This window comes from Meleagris gallopavo, chromosome 7 (genome assembly GCF_000146605.3).
Source record: "Meleagris gallopavo isolate NT-WF06-2002-E0010 breed Aviagen turkey brand Nicholas breeding stock chromosome 7, Turkey_5.1, whole genome shotgun sequence".
NCBI lineage: Eukaryota > Metazoa > Chordata > Aves > Galliformes > Phasianidae > Meleagris > Meleagris gallopavo.
Window position 1 is genome coordinate 4,810,361 of NC_015017.2, and position 24,938 is coordinate 4,835,298.

The 24,938-nt window shown below is 44.8% G+C and overlaps 1 protein-coding gene and 1 long non-coding RNA gene across 26 annotated transcripts in view; one reads left to right on the top strand and one right to left on the bottom strand.

Annotated features, from left to right (window-relative positions):
* Positions 1-24,938, bottom strand: part of MAP2 (microtubule associated protein 2) — a 177,003-nt gene that overhangs the window by 41,436 nt on the left and 110,629 nt on the right. For all 25 annotated transcript variants that reach the window (XM_031554111.1, XM_031554110.1, XM_031554112.1 and 22 more), the window contains 3 exons: positions 20,402-20,687; positions 3,195-3,308; positions 910-987 (listed from right to left, as the gene is read on the bottom strand). In XM_031554111.1, coding sequence (XP_031409971.1) covers positions 910-987; positions 3,195-3,308; positions 20,402-20,663 — 454 coding nt within the window. In that variant the 5' untranslated portion in view covers positions 20,664-20,687. The remainder of the gene's footprint in view (positions 1-909; positions 988-3,194; positions 3,309-20,401; positions 20,688-24,938) is intronic.
* Positions 8,407-12,626, top strand: LOC109368452. The gene is made up of 3 exons (XR_004160259.1): positions 8,407-8,735; positions 10,659-10,783; positions 11,021-12,626. It is a non-coding gene; the product is annotated as an uncharacterized LOC109368452 (long non-coding RNA).

A 24,938-nucleotide genomic window follows, 5' to 3' on the forward strand; every position in this document is an offset into this window, starting at 1 on the left:
AAAAAAAAAAGGAGGGCTAAATAAATGGACACACAGAAACCCTATTCACACTGGAGAGTTCAGCTGACAGTCCCCTAGAGATTCTGAACTGAAATTCTTTCCTTATATCTACATGATATGGCTCACTTTTGGTATACTGCCTTCTCTCTCTACTGATGACCCTGATGCAGCAATCTTTTTCTGTTGAACAAACCACTGACATACATGCTTACCATAGTGACAACTTCACTGGGATTTAGACTTCTACTTAAAAATTAAGTGAAGGCTTAATTTCTTTGATGAGGGGATGTCAGCGGGAGGGAAAAGCAGAGATCATGAGCTATGGAGACTGAATATTCATTGTGCAGATAACAGAAATGTTCTTTGTGAGAATAGAATTTGGCTCCTGCCCTACGTGTACAAACCCCACTGCATGCGGACACTGAAGCAGGAATTACAGGTTGAAGATCAGAAAAACAATCCAACGCTCAATCTCCTTACTTTCATGCGTTTAAGATGCCAAATACAAAGCTAATGGTGATTAAAAGCAAAACAAAACAGAAGCCAGACAAAAGAATCCTGGGAAAACATGAATTAACCATACTGAATCAGTTTTGGTGACCACACTGAGATAGCAGCCATCTCGGCTGATATTACGTGTGACAGATTAAAGGGTTAGTTAGCATCACCCTCTTTTTTCTTCTATATGGATGTACTTAACATATCCTGTCAGTTATCTCTGTGCATATGTGTCTACCTCCTCCATGCACTGCAGTTGGTTTGCAGATGGGGAGTTACTGCTGGGGAATGCCTTATCTTTCCACGTGAAGCTGAAGGAAGTATCTCCGTTTCCTGATTCGCCCTTGCTTTAGATTCATGTCTCATCCCTCCGCTGGCAGCTGTACACTGCAACGTCCGAGAAACCCTTACCTTCCTCCAGAGCTCCAGTCTGCTCAGAAGCTGGCGATGGAGGTGGGGAAGGAGGCAGGTTGGCTGACTCTTCGACTGCTGGAAATCAAACAATGGAAACAAGATACAGCAATTAATTCCCAGGAGATCAATGCTTGATGCCTGCGCTGCCCAGCTGAGAGAGTTAGTGGATGGGGACCTGCACGCCAGGGATCTGCAGGAGAACCTTTCAGAACTCTGGATTGTTAAGGCTATATTAAAAAGATTTGTTTTCTTAGATGAAATGCATTATTTTCAAAACTCTAGTCAAAGAGTACAATAAAAATAAAAAATGAAGTATGAAATTATCTTTTAGATCAGTACTGCACTTAGCCTTCAATCACTCAAGGCAACAACAATAAAGCATCCGTGCAGGAGAGATTTTATGAATTCAGGCTGACTAACTGTAACAGAGAGAAACTGGCATCCAATCTTTTCACTTTACCTTGAGTACATGAACACAAAACACTTTACAACCATTTTTTAATTTTTCTTCTACTGAGTTCAAAGTTAATTAGAGAATGTATGCAAATACTCTTTGTCTAAATACAAAAGACATCAGCACAGAGAACTTATGTCAGCTATGACCTCTTAACAATTGAGCTGAGTGAGAAGCTTCACTTAGGTTATGTTTAAATTCATTTCCAGTCACGAGTCTGCGTGCTGAAACCAGATGATGTTTTTTTCATTAATTTCAATAGAAGTATGATAAAATCCTGAACAAGCTGCTGCTTAAATGAGTTCAACATAATTTCTGCATCTGATTTCATACTAATCATTTTGAGATTTATTTTTTTTTTTAAAAGCAAAGCCTCCACTGTGACTTGAACCACATTTTGAAAGAGAAGAAGAAAAGAAGAAAAAAGTAACAAGTCTGTTAACAGATCTGTGTTGTATAAATGGCAAGTCCCAACAGATCCCAGCTTATGACTCATGGCTTCTTCCCAAGGATAGAAGGGTCACTTTCAAAGCCCCAGAAGAATTTTCCTGGCCTTCTTTCCCCTGATGCCAATGTAGTTTGGAAGAAAGCCCTATGTGACTTGCCCTTCAGATTTGCTTGTCCAGAGACAGTGTATTTCTATCTTCACTACAGTCCCTTTGTAGCTGAATTTATGAAATAATGATTGATCACAGGAGCTGTAACACCAGTATGTGCTAACTGAGGAAGTACTCCTTACCATGTTTGAAGTGTTTTACCTCACTACATGTAACTGAATACTCGTTTTGACTCACGAAGGCCCCAGTGAAGCACTATGGACTTAAATATGTATGAAGTGTTCTGTGGAATCGGGGTCTTTCATGTAATATTCAATCTCTGCAAAGAAGGGAATTACTGAGGCACACACCACTCTACTGCACCTCCAGCTCAAAATTAATCCAATGAAGCAAAACACCTAGGGAATCAAATTTACAACTAATATTTTTAATTACTCATTGACTTTAATTCAATCCTAAGCAAGGTCCAGCTACTGTACCAAGTAAAGTGGAATGCCTGTGGGAAAAATATCACAAGGTGTTATTTTGATTTGATCACAAAATACACACTCTCAGCAACACTAATCTGGGGGGGCAGGCTTGTAAGACATTCGCCAATCCAACACAGCGTTTGGCCTTTCTCTGGTGTTTGTGTACATGCTCTGGGCAACTGTGGAAGTTTTCTGGCAGTGAGGAAGCACTGTACCTACGAATGGCTGTGTAGTTACCTATATATACATACAGTTGCATTTTGGACCACCCTCAGTCTGGAGCACAGCACTTGCTTCCACCTGGTGTCACTCCTTCTGCCTCACACTCATGACTGCTGTCCCCTCTCCCACTTTCACCCTGGGTTCCCTTTTCCTCTCAGTGTCTTGTCAAGAAGCTCATCTTCCATATTCTGGAGTAGCTGCCACCAACCAATAAAATCTCATTCTTTTTATATGCCTCTCCCCTAATCTTTGTCTCTTCAGACATTCAGACATAAAGGGGCTCTTAGGGTTGCTTGGTCCACCACACAAAACCACCTCCACCAACTCTAGTCACAGCTGCACTGCTCAGTAGATAGGTGGAAAGCTGCTCTTATGGGCACACAGTGAATGAGACTGCCAAAGAGGAATGAAGAACTGAGGCAGTAAGGGCAACAGCATCGCATGGTGCTGTAGCTTACCCATGACTATGACCTACATGAATACACAGCTGTGTTGTCTGTTACTTTTTTTTTAATTATATGTATATATCATATGTTTGCAGATGCAAGGATACTTCGAACATTCTTCATCTTGTTTTACCTATAGGTAGTGGTCCAGGCTGATCTTTGTGCTGAGCTTCTTTTTCCTGTTCACCTTTCAGGACTGCTACAGCTTCAGCTGTTACTACTTGTACTATCCTTGCAGACACTTCTTCTGTGGCAGCAGAAAAAAAAAGAGAAAAAAAAAACACAAAGAAAAGCATGATAATGAGAAGGATTTCTCAAAAATTATAAAGATTAAACAGTGTATTAATAAATGGAGACTGATTTAAAGCATTTTTATAAGGTAATATTTTCCTGAAATAAAAGCAAATCATTAAAAATGAAATAGAAAGACAAGATATTCAAAAGACCTTCGTGGAAAATGCTGAGTGTTTATAAAGACCAGGACTCCAGCCTTTGCAGTAAGATGCACACAGCAGCACCACGAAATGTTCTTTCTTTGGTCTGTTAGGGACAGTGTGCAACAACAGCAACATTTTACAACGATCATTTATAAAATGTCTTGCAATTTTTTTTGTTTTCTTTATGTACTGTTTTCCAAACCACAGTAGCACAATCACTTCAGTAATTGGATTTCTTGACATTTTATGCATAGAGTTAGCTGTAATCTTACTTGTATGTCAGATGTTTCCTCTCCATCAGCACACAGTTAATATGCATTAAAGGCACTTACACATCTAAGGATATGCTAATGAGGGACTTGAAATAGAAGAGACAAATATTTCAATATGATTTAAACGTGTATTTTGGGCTCCTCATCCCTTTTAAGCATGCAACATGAAGTTTTATTTAACCAGTAGCACTGAATACCACACAGATGGACTGCAGAAGATAACATCCATGGTGCAGGATGGACTTGCAGGCCTTGGTCTGGGATATTGGTTTGCTCCCAGCTGCTGCTTGTGCTTGGGCAAGGAAGGGGAGCACTAGGAGAGCTGCTGGGGTTGCTGAATGCTCTATAGAGCTGGGTGCCCCACGACCTGCACTTTGCTTGTCCCCATGACCAGGGGGGACATCGCGAGGATTCCAGCAAGGAATCGCTCAGCACTGCTCCACCCCACTGCAGATGGCAACAGCCCTGTTCTGCACTCGCAGAGCCCCCATTAAACACCATCCCTGGGGGCAGAAATAAAAGCTCTCTGCTCATCCATTACTGCTCCCTCCAGGCAAGGGAAGGGGAAGTATATTTAAATCAATGCCCTACTTGTAACTTTATGGCAACCACCCTAAACAAGGGATGCTGTCCATTAGATTAATAGTGGCTTCATCTCACTATGAGCACTCTGGCAGAATTTCTCAGTATTTTTAATGCAAAGTTATTCCTCTTCATTTGTGCTTCAGAAAAACCAATTTTTTTCCCCAAGAAGCATAGATGCAAGTTACTCGACTTTCACGGTCATGCTCATCTAAAAACAAAATGCTCCGTTAATCCCCCTTTTGAACAAACTGAGTATGTAATGAGATATTAAAAAAAACATCCCACTGGCAAAGGACTTTCATAATTGTTGGTATTTATATCCTACCATTCACTTCCCTCTTGACTGGCTGCCAAGAGGGCAGGGACTACAACACAGTATCATTGGCTGCAGCCAGTACTAAGAGCTGATGGATGAATGTGTCAGAACCACCACCAAGCAATGAAAAAATAAGTTGATTTTTAAAAACTGCTCATCCAAGAATAGATGAGGAAAACCAAGGATAAATTGACTAGATAAATAATCAAGGAGAAATCAGACCTGAAATCAGAAGACGTTTTGCATGAAACTCTGGCAGTCTTCCCCATAGAAGGAAAAAACTTCATCTGGCTTTGAGATGGAGCTGAATATATTTACGAAAGAGGCTGCGTGATACAGATGCCTATATCAGCAGGAGACCAGGCGTGGCAGCTCTGCTTCTCTGTCCCTCTAATCAACAACATGCCCTCAATGCGTTAAATGAAATTCACTTTGTTATGTAGATCAGACCGAGCCCCATAAGCAACTCATGCACGTGGCTCCAGTCATATAGACCAAAGAGCGACGCTGATTTAAAACCTATCAGTCTTCCCAGTCACATTTTAGGCTCCTGTATCTCATTTTGGAGTTTTACAATTTTTCCCACTTCCACTCTTGCTGGATGCTGGATGTGTTCCTCTGCACCCCATAGTGAGGAACAGGGAAGAGATGATGCTTCACAAACCCTCCCAGATTGTCACATGGCGTGCAGCAGTGGACTGGACACAAACAGTGCCTTGAAATCCTTACAGGTCCTGACAATTCCCCATGCTGTGAGGCACATGCAGACTGCACAACAATACAGGAAAAAAGTGGGAAGACGAGTTCTCCAGACTGGCATTCCCTCTCTCCAGAGACACCTGGAGCTCTGTTCCACACTGCACCTCACAGCCCGAGCTGCAGCACCTTGCATGGCAGGACATGCAGGTAGGAAGTCAGTTTTTCTTGCAAAAAGCATCCTTCAACACACAGCGTTCCCCTGCTCAGATTCTGTTCATTTAAGAATATGGAGGCACACTGCCCTGACAGTTCTGATAAGCATGGAGAAGGACACAGAGCTTTGCAGGGAATACTGTGGCTCTGGAAGACCCTGTGCTGATAACACCACACTCATACGATGTGATGTGACCCATCTGTCCAAACTTGCACACCAACCTACTAACCATGACACCAACAGAAGTAACATCATCAAGTCTACACTGATACAATCGGGAAGACTTCAGAAAATCAATTTTTAAGCTTATTTGCACATGAAAATTACAAGAAAAGGCTCCAATTAACTTTTCAGAAACAGAATATCGAAACTTACGCCATATTTAGTAGCTTGGAGTACATCCAGAGGAAACCCACTTAGTCTCTGCCACACAAACTACCACAAGCTTCTTCCCAGCAAGGTAGGACAAATCTGCACTACAAATGATTTTTTTTGTTTCAAATTTATACTTGTTTACACACAGCCTGATTCTGGGGTGCAGATGGGCCCTCCAAGGCTGTAAGACAGCTTCTGCCCCCTCAGCTCTCTTCCTGATTTAATTTGCCTGGGACACACATTATGCTGAACAAGGAGATGCAGCTGGAGGTAAAACGGTGCCTCCTGGAAAATGGTAATTTCAGACTACGAAAATACATAAATAAAAAATATAAATGGCCTCAGGGTTGTTATCTTTTTTTCTATTTTAAAATCAAGAAAGGCTCACTTTGAGCACTCTGTTGATGGATATTTTGGGTGACACAGGAGGCACAGGCAGTTCACCAGAACAGCAGTGTTTTTGCTGTACATGACTGCTGCAAAAGGACAGACATTTTTGTACTAATGGACACTATAAATAGCAGATCCAATGGGTAAGTCAAATCCTCACAGGGCAGCTATTGAGACTCTTCATAGTTTCCTTATGGTTCAGTTAAAGTTCAAGGAAGCCTAATGATAAAGAACAAAAAAAAGGAGAGTTAGCCAGCCTGGATGCTAGGCAAATTCTTCACAGCTTAAAAGCTTTGCAGAGAGCTTTGATTGTAATGTTTTATTTTCTCTCTCTTTAGCCAGGTAGACATCCTTTGCCCCTGCTCTGTGCCTTCAAAAACAGCAGTAACAGACAACAAGTAACAACAAATGTTTCTTAAAGGCAACGCAGACCTTGGCTTCACATAAAACTCCAGCACAACAGAAGACCAAAAGCGGGGCTGTTTCTTTTTACCAAGATGTTTATAGGACACAGGCTGAACCTCCCAGTCTGGTTGTACCCAAAAGCCCAGCCCTCAGATATGATTTCCATTGTGAGAGGAGACATTGCAAACCATCCTCAGCATGAGCTCTTCAAGCTGGGCAGGCTGAGCTGAGAAACCAGGAGCTAAAAGGCATAGGGATGGCATTTGTACTGCTCTCCTACAGGCTGTCACTTCAGCCCTTGCTCATGTTTGTCTGGTTACTAACTGTCCTGTGGCCATTCTCTGGCAGGGATGAGAGGACCACGCTATGCTGAGAGAGCATACATCGATCTTGTCTGCTGTGTTAACTTAAGCCAAAATTAAAACTCAAACCAGTGAGCACCTTCTGCTCCTGGCCTTAGAAACAAGCACAATTATTCCCCTAGGTGTGACAAAGCCCAGCCCCTAGCGCACCAAAGCGGGACATCTGGAGCCTCCTTTCCCTACAGACAACTCAGAGACATAGGGTCTATAAAAACACAGTTAAAGACCAGAGGAGGGCTCCAGCAGAGCCAAAGATCTGGGATCAGAGCTTGTGGAAGGCCAAGATGTCATTTCAAAGCCCTCCTTCATTTCTTATTGATGCTGCTGCAGTTGTCGATGGATTGCAGATGCCTCCACTGCCACCTGAATCCATTACCTACATCATTTTCATTTCCCAGGAAGCCTTTCCAGCCCATTAAGATTTTTAACACAGAGATTCACCAGCCCCAGTGACAGATGTACAGATGGTCACAGAAGTCTTTTAAAAATGTCTGAGCTTTCACCAAATATTTCCAGAAAACAGTTAGAAATATTTGAGAACTGTAATGGCAAGAGCTGAAATTAGATCTGTTACAGATCTCCGCAGCAATGCATGGTGTGTCTGTTCCCTTTATGCCCTTCGTAAATGTTCTCCTTCAGCCTTGGGCACTTTCTCCCAGCCTACCATAACCTCAGGCACAATCTGCTGAGGAAATGAGTGTGTTGTGACCATGACAGCCTACGTGACACTGCAGCGATACCTGCCTCTGACAGCCCCCACCCAGCAGGACCTTCTCTCCACCTCCCTCATTCCCCTGTGCAATCTAAGGATTGGTTTTAGCATCTTCCTCTGCAGGTGGGTGCCCTGATGTTGCCACAATTCCACCTTCCCAGATAGGAGCAGCACCACTGCTTGCTCTTTTGAGCAGTAGCTTTATCTCACATCACTACAGTGGCAGCAGAGTTTGTTGTAGCCACGGAGGAAGCCATCTGGTCTCTGCAAAGCAAAGCTTGTTTAGGGCATAAACAAAGTTTAACATGCTGGAACCACGCAGCACAACAAACGCTCCAGGAGAAAAGCAAAGGAAAGGGATGACAGGAAGGAGAGATGGAGAGGAGGAGACTGAAAATCGTGTCAAAACTGCACATGCATTCACAATGTCACCCCACAGACCCCATCATGAAAATTAACAGTGAGCTTGTTTAAAGCAAAGGGTAATTAATGCTCATGGAGGACTGAGGCTAAAACAGGGATAAAGAAAGATGCAAACAGATGGAAAGGATAAAATAATACGTTCCATTAATTTTGCTATATTTTAGGAATGGAACACAGGCAGGGCACAGCAAAAGGATTAGCTACATGTATGCTTGAAGAATTGGGAAAACAAAGCAATTTCAGTCAAAATGTGCCTGTCAGAGTCCTCAGCAGGGTGCAGAGCAGTTTCCAAGGTAACCAGCACTAATTGTTGGCACCGCGAATCCAGTCAACAACAAAAGCACGGAGGAACCTGTGCTGCTGTGCAAGGCAAAGCAGCCCTAACATTTTTCTGCGGAAAGAGAAGACAAGAAGTAGCCATTTGCTATCTTTGACCATTTGAAAAGCACGCAGGACCTATAGATTTCTCACGCTCCTCCGTCAGGTACTGCAATTCTGACTGCAGCTGGACTATAAACAAAACAGCTATTGGATTTGTTGAGAGGCATTCAACAGCCCCTCCAGGGAGGGACCCGACCTCCCGCTCAGCTGCCCCGGAGGTGGCTGGGACTGATGAAGCAGGGCAATAGAAGCAGGGCTGCACTTGCTGACGCTTCTGATGGAAAACAGGAAGGCACACCTTGGGCTTTATCACAGGAATTAATAACAACTCCAAGTCCTGCCTTCTGCACTCGGATTAAAAGATAAACGCACAGCAGCCATCAAAACACTATGAATAAGTCATATAAAGCACAAATAAGGAAGAAAAAAGCATAACAAAGCTTTGCAAAATTCAAATATTTGCTGTCAAACGACTTTAGTGAGTGCAAATATTTTGCTGTAAGTAGGTCCTTGATCTGGATGTTGGCAATATCAACAGTAATTGGCAGGAGACGTGAAGGGAAATAATGGGACCATCAGCTTTTAAATTAAACGAAACCACAACGCAACTGACAGGCATCACTTCCCCAATAAACTCATCGAATGTAAGCCATTGTAGCATCAGTGAGGATGAGACAGATGAATTTAGTGAGCAGAACTCACCAGCCAGCCAGCTGAACGGGTCAGGAGAGGCACATGTCTCACGGAAAGAGAAACGTGTAGTTGTACAACACTGAATCTCAAAAGTATGGATGCTCAGACTGCCTTTGGAGAAAGATGCACCACAGAGACCAGGTTAAAAGAGCTTGCACAGGAGCGGAGCTTGGCAGGGTACATCACCTCTCTGCAGCCCTGGCTGTGTTTTCCTGGTCATCTTTTCAGCAAGAGTTGAGCATAATCCACATCTCTAAGGCACGCAAATGGCAACTTTGTGCCACGAGTCAGGATCAACCCTGAAAGCTCCACGAAGCGGTCCTCCAGCTCCAACCACACACACATCAGGCAGAGCCCTCTGCCATGTCATGCTGTCTAACCGCTGTAAAAAAGCACCAAGGGATCCATTCCTGCACACACACACTCCTTAAGCATGGAAGGTGTTTAAAAAGGAGCCATACAAATGGCAGTTCAGTAAAGCAGTGCTTTAAAAACAAGCCCCCATTACTAAAAATACTTGTTCCCTGTGCATTCCCTGAGTAGTACCTCCTTCAGTTTACTGTCTGGAAGAAAATACTTACTACCATCAGCACTTCCCAGCCAAGCCAGAGGTGGGAAAAGTGAATGGCTTCTATTTTTTCTGACACATCAGCTATGCAATTACAGCTGATGTGCAGTACCAAAGCAGTCAATGCAAGACCCTCAGCCAGGGCAATGCAGTGAGGCCTCAACGCTTTTCCCAGGACTTGGCATCACCCAAAAAGCAGCACTGGACATAAATAGCAGCTATATCTATTTTTCACAAAAAATGAACCCTTTAGAACTCATGCAGGAAGAAACCACTTCAGGTTCAAAACAAAGAACCAGATATTTAATCCTTTGAGCGTGAGTAAATACACATAAAGGTAACTAGTTTTAAATCAGTGTTTGTTTTGGACCTCAGTACATGCTGACGTTTTAAATTAGCTTTTAAGAGCTAATTTGTTTTTAATATAAATGGGAGAACAACTCACAGAAGTCAATGCACAGCTACTTAGAGCAGGCGGTCACGTCTCCTATAGTTTGTTTTTAGCTCCTTTTTAAAGTGCTTTTTACAGTGTTCTCTGCAATCTTTAAAATAGAAGAGCAAACAAACAAAACAAACACCAACAACATATGAACACTGCTGAAGATTAAAATAACAACAAGTCATGTATGAGCTGAGTAGAATTTCCAGTTGTGCCTGGTCCATTGTGATTGAAGACCACTCTGTCAATGTAACAGTTCTGATTCATGCCATTAGGGGAGCTGGTAACACACAAAACACAGCAACATGGTGCCTTTTTCACCCTAGGGTTCCTGCTGCTGGTCACCCCCTGATAACCAGCCAGCTCTGCCATGTACCAGCAGCGTGGGCCCACCTGTATCCAGACCAGTGTCTCTCTCTCGCCGACTGTGAAGAGCAGGCTGTACTCACAGGTGAATGTGTGCAAAGCTTCCTCCAAGCAGGCATCTCTAACCCATCACCACTCACATCTTCTCCTGTCCTCTGCCTGTGCACCCTTGGAAGCTACGCACCAATCACTGCACGAAGGGATGAGGAAAGAGAAATGTGCACCTACTCCTACACACAGGAGGTGCACAGATACACATGAATGCACACACTCAGTGCACCTTCTGAACTAACTTCTACTTTTTCTGTCTTTGGGTACCCAGAACGTGCACATCACATGTGGTGCTGTGGGGACAGCCGAGAGCAGGCTCCAGGTCACTGCAGCCACTGGGAGACGTCTGTGTGCAGAGAAGGAGCCCAAGTGCACAGAAAAGGAGTGATGGCTGTGGAAATTCCAGGTCAGAGAGGGGCAGCATGGGGCGGTTGGGATAAAACTGGGCATACAAAGAGAGAATGTGGGAATAAAATGCCAGAGGCAATGTTAGTGAGAAAAGAGGGTTAGTGAGAAAAAGAAAGAGCTGAAAAAGCAGTTGTTTGGAAGGACTATATATTCTGAAATAAAAAGCCTGACAGCAAAAGGAAGAGAAAGCAGCAAAGGATCAGCTGCCTTCACACTTCACCAACAACCTGCACAGGTTGCATTGCCCTGGATTTGGCAGAAACCCTTGATTTGGGGTGAAAGAAAACAGCCCCAACTGAAGTTGTTTCCTACTCTCGAAAACAGAGAGGAAAACAGCTTTCCTAAGTCAGCAGGAGTGCACCCATACAGCACCAGTACTTCTGCACCTCTGTGCTATGCCTCTAGCCTGCCAGCTGCACAGTGGCATGGAAGGAGGATCAGGCTGCAAACATGCCTCACTGTAACTGCTGCAGGCTGCGCAGGTTGCTGGGAGCTGAGCCAAATGGGCTGTGTGCTGCTGTGAGTTAGTCTCAAGGAAAGAAATACGAACAAAAAAAGTGAGATATCTGGGGTTTATTTTCCTCTCCCCAAAGCGTACATTGTCTCTAAGTGAATTTGATTTCTGTGAAGTATTCGATCTATCCTGAGTGAAAATGACTCGCTGGAAAGCAGTTAGCAGATTTTCCTGCCTCAGAGATAATGATATATCATAGTTATTTTCCATATACTGAATGCAATTAAAGTTCAAGTATTTTCCATGCACAGAAGGGCCCACGATCTTGTCTATACAGTTGGGGTGCCTTGAATTTCCTGCACTTATGCATGTCACAAGCAATGTCTCAATAACAACAAAACCCCCAGAACAAGACTGCATTTCCAAACCATCACCTCAAAATGAGCTTTCCAGGCACCACTGGTTCTGCTCTGCTGTCAGTCTGCAAAACAGCCCAGGAAAACATCAGTGTTTTGCTCAGTATCTCCCAAGGAACAAGTGACGGAGTCAGAGCGAGTTCACAGCCCACTCACTTTGAATCTTGCTTTGAATTTCCAGACCAACCTTTTCACAGCTGGTGCGGACAGGCGATGGAGTATCAGTGCTCACTTACCATCTAATGCTAGCCTCATTAGGCTGATTTCCATCCTTTCAGCTGGCAAAGGCAAGCAAACCTGTATTAATTATCTTTATGATTTAAAGTGAGCAATAGCAACTGTGTATAACACAAAAAACCCAAGCTAAAACACTAGCACAAACTGCTGGTTCTGCTGTCCTAACTTGGGGTGTTAATGTTGCATGAGAAGAGACGACTTGCTCTGTATTTTCACCTCACAGCTTAAATCAGCAGGCAAGACAAAGATGGGTTTTTATCCCCAGCTTCCTTCTAATCTTTCATTTCAACTTCTTGCTTGAACTAAAGCCCAGATTGCCTTTGCCTTCCCATTTTAATACAGGGTATTAAAATCAGGGTTATCTGAACCAAGAAATTTGCGCATGTATATATATATATATGATTCTTACATGGATACATCCTGCATCATAAGTACACCCTAAAGTAGTATTTCCCTTCCATTTCCATGGAAGTTGTGCCTCAGTGAGACTCCACTGCATGGTGCTCACAGACTCTCTCCCCATCTACCCCATATCCCTTAACCTTGAGAAGCAAATACTGGAGGAAAAGGGAAAACAAGAAAGAAAAATGCTCCCTTCCTTTGTCAGACAGTCTGGCTGTGGCTCAGAACCTTTACAGAGAGGCTGTGCACTCCTGAATGCTAAATAAGCTCCCAGGCTACGGACTTTCTCTCAGTGGAGCTTAAAGAGAGATCTCACTCAGCACAGGGACCAGTTGGCATGGCAACGTGGAAAAAAGGAGCCAGCAAGACCTGGCGCTCCTGCAGTAGTGGCAGCAGACTGTTTGCATGCTTCAGACTTCTGTAAATGATGTGTTGGTACCTGCCTCCCCTCTACCAAGGCTGGGCCACAGCTGCCTGCAGGGGCAAGGAGGGATGCCTGGCCACTGAGGCTGTGGTGAGTCTGGCCAGGCAGGGCACTGAGCCACAGAAAAAGTGGGAGGAAGGGAACAGTAAAGCATGTGAGTGAGAGGAGTAATGACCTTACCTCTTGTGTGTCATGTGAAAGACCCTGCAGGCTGAAAATTGCCTGCGCAAAGAGTGAGGGGCTCAAAATAAGGCAACAATGTCCACCCACCAACTGCTGCCTGAGAACCTGCTGCTTCCTTTGCAAGGTGACTTCGGAGAGGAAGTTGGCACTTCAGCTCTGCCTGATACAAGTGGGGCTGTGTCTCTCCAGAACAAGGTTTACTTGTTTGGTAATGAGCGTTCCTCCAAACCTTCCTGCTGTCAGAGCAAAGTTGGAAAGGAAAATCATATGTTGCCACGGTCTGCAGTGATACCATCATCCAGCTGCGGTCACAAAGACTGCCCACAGCCAAGTGCCACTGGGTGCTCCTGCAGGTCTCCCACGCTTCCACTCTGGTAACAGCCACTCTCACGGCTTCCCTTTGGACTCAGAGAAGGGCTACCACGCTTTGCCTGTAGCTCTGTGCAGGACAGAGCTGGGCTGATTCCAGAGGTCGTGGCCCAACACTGCACAAAGTAGCGTCACCCACCCTGGCCCTGCCACCAACCTCCTGCGGCACCTTTTCTCCCAAGAAGCATATGCTGATGGGACCTTCAGCCTTCCATAGTTATCCTGGCCATGCAGCCCTGAAGCATGCCTGCAGATGTTTTCAAAAGGCACCTTCAGGAGCAGCGCTAGTGGCACTCAGCCCGAGCTACCAGTGCGGCTGGAACAATGTCATTGCAGCTGCCACTCCACTGCAATGGCTGTGATGCTCCCTGTACCTCTCAAAGTCTGGTACTGATCACAAGCACTGGTTGCCAAGCCAACACCAGCACTGGTGTTTGGCTCCCACTGCTGAAGGAAGCACAGTTGCTTATGCAGTTCCCTCTTAGGATGCTCATGGCCTAACTAGAAAACACCGAAGTGCGTCAGAAACAACAGGGAGAACAAAAGACATATCTGGTCGATGCCTCCTCTTAGCCAGATTTGACTCTGATGTGGCACAGATGCAGCAGCTGACTTCAGTGGTGTTTCTGTATCTGGTTTAAGACAGCTTTCACACATAAACCTGAACCAGAGGCTGACATTTTCAGAGAAGCTTTGGGAATGCAGGAGACTGAAGGCTGAGCTTCCCTGGGTGTCACTGCCCACAGCTGGGGCCAGCCCCTCCAGCTCCAACCACTGCACTTCAGTCACTGCCCCAGCTGATCTCTGAAGACCCAAAAGGAGGCAGAAGAGCAGAGCCATCCCCTCGGAGAGGTTACAGTTGGAGAAAATGGGGTGTCCTAGTGGAGTTAGTGACCAGTAGTGCAAAGGCACAGAACAGCCTTCAGAGACAGCAGCGAGCATCTCTGCAGTAGCTAATGAATATCCACAGTCAGAAAGAAGCCGGGGGATGCATCGGAAAGACAGAGTTCCTCTGGTCTCAATCCTGGTTCTCTGCAGAGAAAAGTGAACATCTGAGGAGAATCTCTGCAGCAAGCTTAACAGAGAATGGTAAAAATAACATCTTAAAAGAGTGCCACAAAGAGCCTCTGCTGCCTCTCCCTATGTTCTCTCCAGCAACATATCATGAATGTCTGAAATATTCCAATAACATGCCCTAGAAAATGACACTTGTGTTACTCCTAACGTGCAGGAGAAAAGTTTCAGAAGCCAGCTATGTTTTCCTGTCTCTAAACAGATAAAGGTGATGGTGCACAGTAATTACTGTCACATTTCCTGGGCAAAGGATGTGAGATCAAAATACCTAATTAACAGCTTCTTTTCCATGGGAGCCATTCTTCAATCTTTGCAAAAAAAAACAACAAACCAAAACAAAACAAAAAAAACAAACCAACCAACTGAAATGCAACAAGCATGGCACTTGCATTCATCCATCAACATCTCTGATTTTGCATACTGCTATGCATTTTGTATGTGCTGCTCAAGATGCGCTTGTTGCTGAAAACATGTCTGGCACAGAAGCCGGGAGGCAGCTTTTGGGACCAGGAGGTCAGGGAGCTCGTGGGGTCTCCTGTAACTCCAGAAGGACTTGGGCAGCAGCAGGACAGCCAGTGCCAAAGGGCGAACAAAAAGAACTCTGTCAAAGCAGTGTTGTTGGGAAGAAAGACTAAAAGGCCTCCGTACAAAGGTCTGTTTATATGTTTACTGGCAGTGTCGTTTGAGTATTATAGCTTGTATCTTAGAAAGGGAAAACAAAGGAAAAGAAGATTAAATAACAAGTCAGTAGAGGGGGAGAAAAAACTTTGTGATGAACACATCACAAAGCAAAGCAGTGACTCGTCTGGCACAGTTACACAGAGAGGCTGTTGTGCTTGTTGCCTTCACCCACCGTGCTGCAATCCTGCTCCCAGCTCTGACCACTGCAGATCCAGCACTGCTCTGGTGGGCTCAGTGCCCTGAGCCAACAGAAGTACATGTCACAGGGACTTTCTGACAGTGCCAGTGGTGAGGACCATGAGGACCCTGTCTCTACCTGGAGACAGGCTGCTACAAGGCTAGGCTATGGAAGATGGTGGGATACAGACTGTTTCTCTGATGCACTGCAGGCAGCTGAAACGTGCATAATCCTGACCTTCACCACGATTCTTTTGCACAGCCAACCTAACTGGGAATTTAGCATCTCTGCTCATCTGTTCACTGACTATGACAGGGTGGTTTTTCAGGCTGACATTCTCTGCAGATTATTTAAATATACTTAAGGAGCAGTTGGTCACAGGAACAGATCTGTTGCAGATGCTCATTTAGTCTGCTCAGCAAAGCCTAAAACAAATGGCTGAACTTGGATGAACTACACCAAGGACTGGAACATTAATTACCCCTTCCTGCTCCTCCCCTTGGTTGTTCTGTGTAGACTGTGCCATTGCACACTGTCTGAACCCCCTCTTCTCTGGGGCAATATCTGCTGTTACACAAAGGATGTGCTGGCTCAGGATAAACTGATAAAACTGAACCACTTTCCATTGTCCTTGTCTTCAACTCTTCCTTCTCTCCCTGCCACCTCCTGTCCGTGCCGTGCTCTCTCACACCTTACATCTCACCAGCTCTGCTCACATCTCTTCTCACTCTCACCACGCAGTGTCTGCTCCCTCCCCTGGCCTTCCTACAGTGCTGCCACTTCTTCATTCCTCTTCACAGGCCTAGGGCTCTCTTCTCTTCCTGTTTCACTTACAAACACACACCAACCTCTTGCTTTCCCCAGTCTCCAAAAACAATCGCCTCTCATTTATCTGGCCTGGCCTCCCCCACATCCACCATTCCAATGACACAAAAGCTCTGAAAAACAATGTGTGAGCACTCAACCTGGGTTCTCTGTGCTGTGTCATGAAGCCTGCTACAGTTCCCCAGCAGTCTTTTTGCATCCCACACAGTCTGGGTACTCTACCAACTCACGAAGGGTTCTACTCTGGCAGGATGTGTTACTGTCCTTAATATCGACTGACATGAGGACAGAGCCACTATCCTGAGGCTCTGATAATAGGAATGCTTTCCTTTAATCTGTCCAAAGAAAAAAAATCAGATAGCTGTGTGGGTAATCCAATCCCCCTCCAATACTAAACCTGCATTTGATGTATAATGAAGAAAGCATTCAGTTAGCTGAGTCACTGTACTTAAAGATACACTGTAGAAGATGCATCACAATACAGCCCCTAATCATAGAAATTTGACAGATTAGTCATTTCACTAATGAAATGAACAAGAAATGCATTTTAAGTGTAGAAAAACAAACCTTTGCAGCTTGATGCTCCTTGCAAGTCAAATTTGATGGACTGCGTTGAATTGCTGGTTCCCAGACACTGATGAAGTGCACCTACTGCTCCTCACTGCTTCCGTCTGACTGGCTGACCAGGACTTTTCAGTAAGCAAAGAAAAGGCTGCCACGATCATATTTTGTTACAGGTCAAACACATCCTGTGATCTACCATGGGGTCCAATCCAAAGCTTTCCCTATCAGAGCGAGCTTCAGAAGATTACGTTATCAATGCCTCTTCTACAGTACATATCTCATGTGACATGAAAATGTTTGGCTTGACAAGAGCTACAGCACCCATCCCCTACCCATTAAGACTTCCAAGATCCTCACTGAAGACACTGCAGATGTGTATGGGAGGTGAGTATGAACAGGGAGGGATCAGGGAGAGCATATTAAAACTCAGCGGGGAGCTGCATGCTGCCCAAAGGCAAGGCGTCTTCAGGAGCTCCTTAGGAGCAGCGTGGGTCTTGTTGGTAGAGCTGAGTGGCCAGGACAACCCAAATATGAAAACATATTTTTATATATATACACAAACATGCACATAATAAAAAGGAATAGCTCCTTTACCACTTTTTTTTTATATCACACCCATAACAGCTTCCTATGTGTTATGCCAATAAACTGGGCCTCTTCTCTCTCATGTATTTGCTTTCAAATTCAGAGGATGCCAGCCCAGGCCCTGGGGCCGCCCTGCCCACACACAGGGCACAGTCCCCGCTCCCATTGGGTGTCTGAAAGGAGGGCATTGATGTGCCTTCATAAAGCAACCATTACCAGTGAGATACAGAGCCAGATCGATCAAAGGCAGCACAGCAGCTAAATTCAGAGGATTCTAAAATTGAGGTCAGAATCAGTAACTCCTAGACAGCTGCCAAGAGAAGCAACACACAAATAGGAAGGTAAATTTTAACTGTGCAAACCTAAAAATGTCACTTGCAGTGATGGATTGAATGCATTTTAGCAAAAACTGTTATCTCCTCTATCACTACCACCCCTCAGCACCACATCAGCATTGGCACAAGGTGCCTGTGCCCTTGTGACCAACTCTAACCCTCCCCTTACCACAGATTGTACAGCACAAGCCCTGCAAATGGCCACTGTGGTGCTCTGCAATACCCCCAGGGCAGTGAGGCACTGCCCATTTCATGGAAGAATTCCTGCTGGTGGGCCAGTCAGTGCCGGGAAGCTTCCTTAGATGAAATGCCTCAAAACACGACCAGACTCTGATCAGCAGGGAAATGCCCTGCTTATACCTGTATTCCACTTCCAATGAGCTTGCTGTTGCGGCTGGAGGAGATTTATGGACTCAGACATGAAGGCTGAGATGCTACAGAAGCCTAGGTTATGGTTCTGGATTTACATCAGAGAAAATAAAACTCCTGTAAATCCACAGAAACCCACAGTTCAGCTTAATTATCTCAGTCGACCTTGGCTTCCTGTGCATTTTCTCCTCATCTGTTTGGAGTCAGCGAGCTACTACAAGTGATTACATGATTTGCATAACTGGTAATTATGTGTATCACAGTGACATTTAAACACCCTATCTGACAGAGCACCCCACAGCAGTAACTGTTTACAAGCCAACACTGAAAGATGGCTGAGGTTGGTGGCAAATGGCAATCCTGATTTCAAGATCAAATTCTGAATCAAAGTGCTTTATAATGCTGTATATCCCACTTGCACATACCAGTGTGGCTTTGGCAACACGTGACCCTTTCCATTTCTGCCACTGCCCTGAACTGCTGACAGGTCTGGCCTTTAAAAAGAGTGAAATGATTAAAAAATATATATCTTCTGTATCCTAGTATGCTTTATGTTGCATTGACAGTCCTCTAAGTCAGAGCTCAAGGACATGAATTTCCAGAAAACTAGAAATTCATGTGTGAATGCAAGCAGTTTTAGAGACTTTTTTGGTGTTCAAGGACAAAGATGCCATGAAGTAAGCTATAATAAGACTCCTTAGCAATAACTGTATGGATTGACAGTAAGTCCCCACACCAGAGATCTTGCAATCTAAGCAGACAGTGAGAAAAAGCAGGGGAGGAGGAAATGAGGCCACAAAGCGGTGATCAAAGCAAACTTTGCACAGATAAAGAGCAGCCTTGCTCCCTTGGCAAGTGCATTTCTCCAGTCCTGCTGCCTCATTCTGGTCTGTTTTGCTGTTTCATCTTCACCTCAGAAAGCAAAGTAAAAATACACTACTACAACACCCAGTGATGGGCAGCACTGGATCCCCGTTTCTTCTCACTCATTAGCTCCTAATTCCTCAATTAAACAATCAGGTCCCTCAGACATTGCCTCAGCTTAAGAGCAACTGAAAAGAGTACTTCTCCTTGTATAAAGAAAAGGACAATCCCCTTCATTCTGTAATCAGCACTTCTCCATGTGTATGGATGTGCCTGCAGAATGTTCTATGAAAAATCAGTGGCAAAGGAAAAATCAAATCTTCCCACAGCTCAAGCCAATCTGTAACAACTGCAGCATCTTACCTCTGAAATCCTGTATGACTGCTCCTGCTTATTTGCTGGCTAAGCACAGTTCAAAGTTCGGTTAAAATGAAGAAAAGAGATCTTGTTACCATCATTGCAAACAATTACCAACAATGTGTTCACCTGAATGCTTACATGGAATTTCTTTTATCGCTGGCTTTCTCATTTTGGCTATCCACAAGAAGAGACTCTTAAAATCCAAACCTATTTACTTTTAGCAGATATTCATTTCCACTAGAATTGCTTATGAAATGACTTTAGGGTCTGAGAGCCTTAAGATTCTCCTGCTGCTGAGAAATTATGGATAGTATCTCAAAGTGCTGACAACAGCCAACAAACATTGCAAGAAAGATCTCTTTAGCATGCATGGATGGATGCATCGAGGGCACTACTGTCGGTACAAGAGACATTCTCCTTGCACTGCACATTTGGGGTTTAAAGAGGGAAATCTGCACAGAGTGAATTAGCATCTATTTCTAACGCAGGAAACTTGCTTTGCATATTTCATTTTTACACAGTCACTCTTCCTCTCCCCCACCTCCCCATAACAAGCTGAATGCTAAAACCCTAACATAGTTTACAAATAGACAAAACCCCAGCAGGCATCCTGCGAAACCTGCCTAGGGAACGGCCAGTAAATGCTGACTCTGAATTGCAGTATTTATGGTCAGGCTGAGCGATGCGTTGTTCTGCACATAGTTGGTGGATGTACAGAAGGTGTTACTGCTTGTGAGCTGTAACAGCAGAGACCATCCTTTGTGCATGCACACACACGAGAGCAAGGTGCTATCAATGCACGACAACTGAGCAGTTTCCTGCTGCCAGCCCAGAGCAGCTTCTCTGCTCTAGCCCATCCCCAGCAGATGTCCTCCCACGGGCAGCAAAGCCCCGGCTCAGCTGCAGAGCACCGGGGCACGTTACCTGCTGTCTCTCTGTCCCCTGCAGACAGCTCTCCATTGATTCCATTCTCTTTGCTGCGAGCATACGACCCTGGCTGCTCCCGGCTGCCCAGCCCAGGCTCCTCGCTCTCTTGGTAGGGAAACCCATTGGCGCTTCTGACCAGTCCGGCACCCGCGCTGCTCTGTTCCTTAATTTCAGGTGAATGTGGGTGCGAAGCAGCCTCAGTTAGCTGACCCGAAGTCCAGTGTGGTGCCTTGGCTTCATCTTTCCTATCCTCTGCCATTTCTACTCTCCTTCACCACTTGTCCTGTAACGACATTAGCAGGAGAGATCAGAGCCAAGTGGATGACTATGCTCGGACAACAGCCAGCCACCAGGCACAGCTCAGGGTTGGTACCAGAAACTGTCGTCCTGCAAAGGAGAGAAGGCTTAAATGAACAAGTGTCTTCTTGCCTGGCCCAGCTGTGAGTGAACTTGCTTGGAAACCAAAAGGAACCACAAGTGATCAAAGTTATGGGTCAAATCCTCCCCGGCTCCCAGGTGCCTTGCAATTATTAGCACTGGTTTCTTGGGGACTGCTCTTCTGTTAATCTGGCTTTAACTCGTTAAATACAGTTAAATGATGACCCAATTAATGAGATGTGAATCGACATCAGAACTCAACGACATCTTCCTGGTTGACAGGGAGAATGCAATAACAGTTTAAAGACATGAAGCCACTTGAACATTTTTGTTGCAGTTGTGAACTTGGCTTTCTCAGAGCAGGGTTCCTCCTCTATGGCAGGCGCAGCCCGCTGTGAGCCATGACAGAGACAACACTTGAGAACACGCACTGGGTTCCCCAGCTGCCTAAACCTGTGTACGCCCCTCTTGCATGCAGCTGGGTGAGCAATTACACTCATTCCCTTTTGTCCAAAATAGTGTGTGGGAGACATTTGTTTCCCATAGAGTCATTTGCATTCTCCAATGACTATCAGTATTTATACATAAACAAAACTAACCATTATTCGCTACTTCACATGTACTCCACTCCTGTTAATTAGTCCGTGGCAGGAAAAGAAGCCACTGTATGAGCCGCAGGCTAGGGCTGTGCCTCGTGGAAAAACAGCCCAGTAGGTAGCCTTGGAAGGCACCATATAGTAATGTGTGTTTTGATAATAAGGTGACTCTAGGGAATGAAAGGCTTGACCTAAGTCAGCAACATCGAATCGAAATCCAGCAGGCCTTGCAATTCTTTCTTCCTGGAAGAAAAAAAAGCATCTAAAAGCAATCAGCTGAATGCAGTCAAGCAGCCACGTGTCACAAAAGGCTGAGCAGTCTAGAGAAGAAGGCAGAGAACTGCACAGTGCATATGTTCCGAGGGCACTGAATCAAGAAACTTATCACAAAGGAACAACAGTTTCCAAGGAGCCAGGTCAGTTTGCAGAAAGCATCTAAACATAATGACACAATGAAAGATTATCACTGCTTGACTCATAATTATTCATAATTGATATCTGAACCCCCTTCTGATCAGATACAATGGCTTTCAGAGTTGCTTTAAATTAAAAAGTCATGGTGAATCATGAATATGAGATTTCATTCACAATAAATATGTGACACAAAAAATAATTCCACCCCAAAAAGGAGAAGCCCTGCTGTTCTGGTAGGTGCAGCCCTGTTCCTACCCCCACCAGCACCATTCCCCAGGGATAACTGACTGAACAGAGACTGCAGGAGAGGTAAAAGTTCCAGCCCAATGTTCCTTTGAGCTGCAACGAAAACAGTGGGCTGAGCAGTGTCACAGAGCTTGGTGACCCTGAGATGTGCCCCTGTTGGCCATCATCAACATGCTCCGAGGGCTGAACAAAGCCTATTCTGGGAAAACAAGGAAAGATTTCCATCTTCATCCTTTGAAGAAGCTCAGAAAAGAAACCAACCAACCAACCCAAACCCCAGCTCAGCTTTCCCTTCACCAGTGCAGTGCATTTTGCACCCCAAGAGCTGCATGAACTTTCCCACCAGCATCCCAGCTCCGCCCAGGGTTACATGAGAGAAACCCACTGCCCCCTTGGGGAGTAAGGCACCAGCATGGGGAAATGCGCTCCTAAAACTCATGTGGATGGAGGTAATGGTTGTTATCCCACCATCACAGCTCAAAGGCTGTTATCTCTCCAGAGCCCTGTTCCAGGCAGACGCTCCCCGCCCCACTGCGAGCTCTTGAGGAAGGATATTCACGTCTTTACAATGGACCGTGTCACAGAAGTCTTCTGTGAAACTAACAGAAGTGCTTTTATCTTTAAAAATAAATACAGTGGGCAGGCTTCAATGAGAGCTGTGTGTATCTGGAGGCAGAATTTGGCTCAGTATTTGTAATAGATGGTTACAGAGTGAAACATGGATGAATTCATTCTTGACTCCCCTTTATTCATCAAGTGCTCTCAGAGTTTATAATGGTAGTAGAAACAGTGCAAGTGAGTCACACAATGCATCTTTGTGCTCAGCAATTCAGCAATGAGTATCTGCCATACAGCTCAGGTTCACAGCCAGCACACACAGGTGTGCCTCTTACCACCAGGCTAGCTGTTTTTCTGTCATTTAATTAGCATACCACGAGCTTAAATTAATCAGGCAATTTAAAAATTGACAGAGAAACAGCAAGAATGGACAAATATTATGGCAGTATTTAAGTAGCATTACGTATATAAAAAGAAGAAATCTGGAATAGCTTGAGCAGTGTAGGGAAACACGGTACTTAGGGAAGCATATTTCCCCTTTCCACTATGATTTTCTTTCTTTTTGCATCAGCTGCGATGAAGGTTTTCAAAAAATATCAGGAATGAAGGAACAGGCAGTCCTCTCAGAACGTCACATTGCCTCAGTTAAAACAACCTGGAGATCGCAGGCCACAGGAGGGCTGGCTGGAGTGCCTGTGCTCCTCCACAGCTGCCAGCAGCTGCAGTGACAAGACACTCCACAGCCCTTCAATTCACGTCCTTGTAACTCACACGGTGCACTGGGGCCAGCCTTATGGATCTGAACTGGACATCCTGCCTTCCAAGCTAATAGCTTGTAGCAGAAATGGTTGTAAAAACTAATTCCCTCTTCCTTTTCAGACATTTGGGAGCTGTAGTGAGAAAGGAAATGCTTAAACAACTTGGAATTAAGACAGAGGGACAAATCTCACGGGGAATCTGCAATCCAACTTTGCAGTTACCTCCTCTTTCTGCAGACATGTATTTCTTAACCCAAACGCTCCTCTATGTGACAGAGGCTCCTGCTGCTTTGGCTGGGCTGAACGCAGCCCAACCGCTTTGAACTCAAAGTGCAACAAATCACCCACGGTAACACGCTATGAGAGCAAGATGCACAAAGCTCCAGATAATGCTGATGTAGACATTCTGCCATGCTAGCTGTCCTTCTACATATTTTCTGAGTTCATCTTGTGGAATCATCTTAGCATTACACTAATACTGCCTTGGCATGTCAGCAGATGAATTTGCTATGAATTTCACTTTTTAAGAGAACAGAATTAGGCCAATGCTGAAGGATTTTGCAAAGTCCTTGCTTTCCTGGGGGATGTAATCTAGCTCGTACTGGTAGATACCTTAACAGAGAAACCTTTAATTCAGATCCATGTGCCAGCAGGCCAATTTGGTTATGCATCTGAGTACCAAATACCAGGCAGCATGGATTAAAAGGTCCCAAGGGAACGTACCTCACTGACAGCTCTGCCTGGAGAAGCGGAGGAAAGCATTTGAGAATCTGGAGGCAGCAGTAAGAATAAGAGCCAGAAGGTGGGCAATCGCAGCAACCTCCTGCCACACCAAAAACCCAGCCTTGGCTTTCACATGCAGGTCACAAACACTGTTGGGGCTACGGTTCTAAGTGGAATCTCCAGATAATTAAAAAATAAGGGGACTGATTTTGGATGCCACAAACACACGAAGAGATCTGTCCCCAAATGTCATGCTTGCATTTCACTTAGCATGTATTCTTTCTCTAACTGAATTCCATTCAGACGTGAGCAGTGTGCCTCACACAGATCAGAGGGCAGACAGCAAACGTATCCTCATACCTACAGAGTTTGGTCACGCTCTGCAAGCTGCCAGGAGATTAACAGAAGTCACAGGTGATCTCAAATGCTTAAGTGCCATAATTCTGGTAACAGAACATATTAATAGACAGAATTATACATTTCCCTCAATTGGAGTCGCTCTGCCTCTGAAGCTTAATAAAGGACAAATGGGTTTATCTGGTAATTTGTAACAAATACAATTCATTTCTTCCTTGTCCACTGCCCGAGTTATTAGCTTGCAGCTAGACCCCTCTTTCTAGACAAGAGCAAGACAATCCTCTTAAATACCACCTCACATCTGACAAAAATGCAAGCAGCATTCACCTATGCACGCTTGTATTAGCAACTGGGTTTTAAAGGCTCTTCCATTCCTGTGCTGCAAACCAATAGTCAATAACCACGTATTTTTTGTAGAAAATCCTTTAAATCATTCTCCTGATCATACCTTGAGTTACAAAACTGATGAGAAATAAAAGGATGGTGCCTGGATCACAGGCAGAA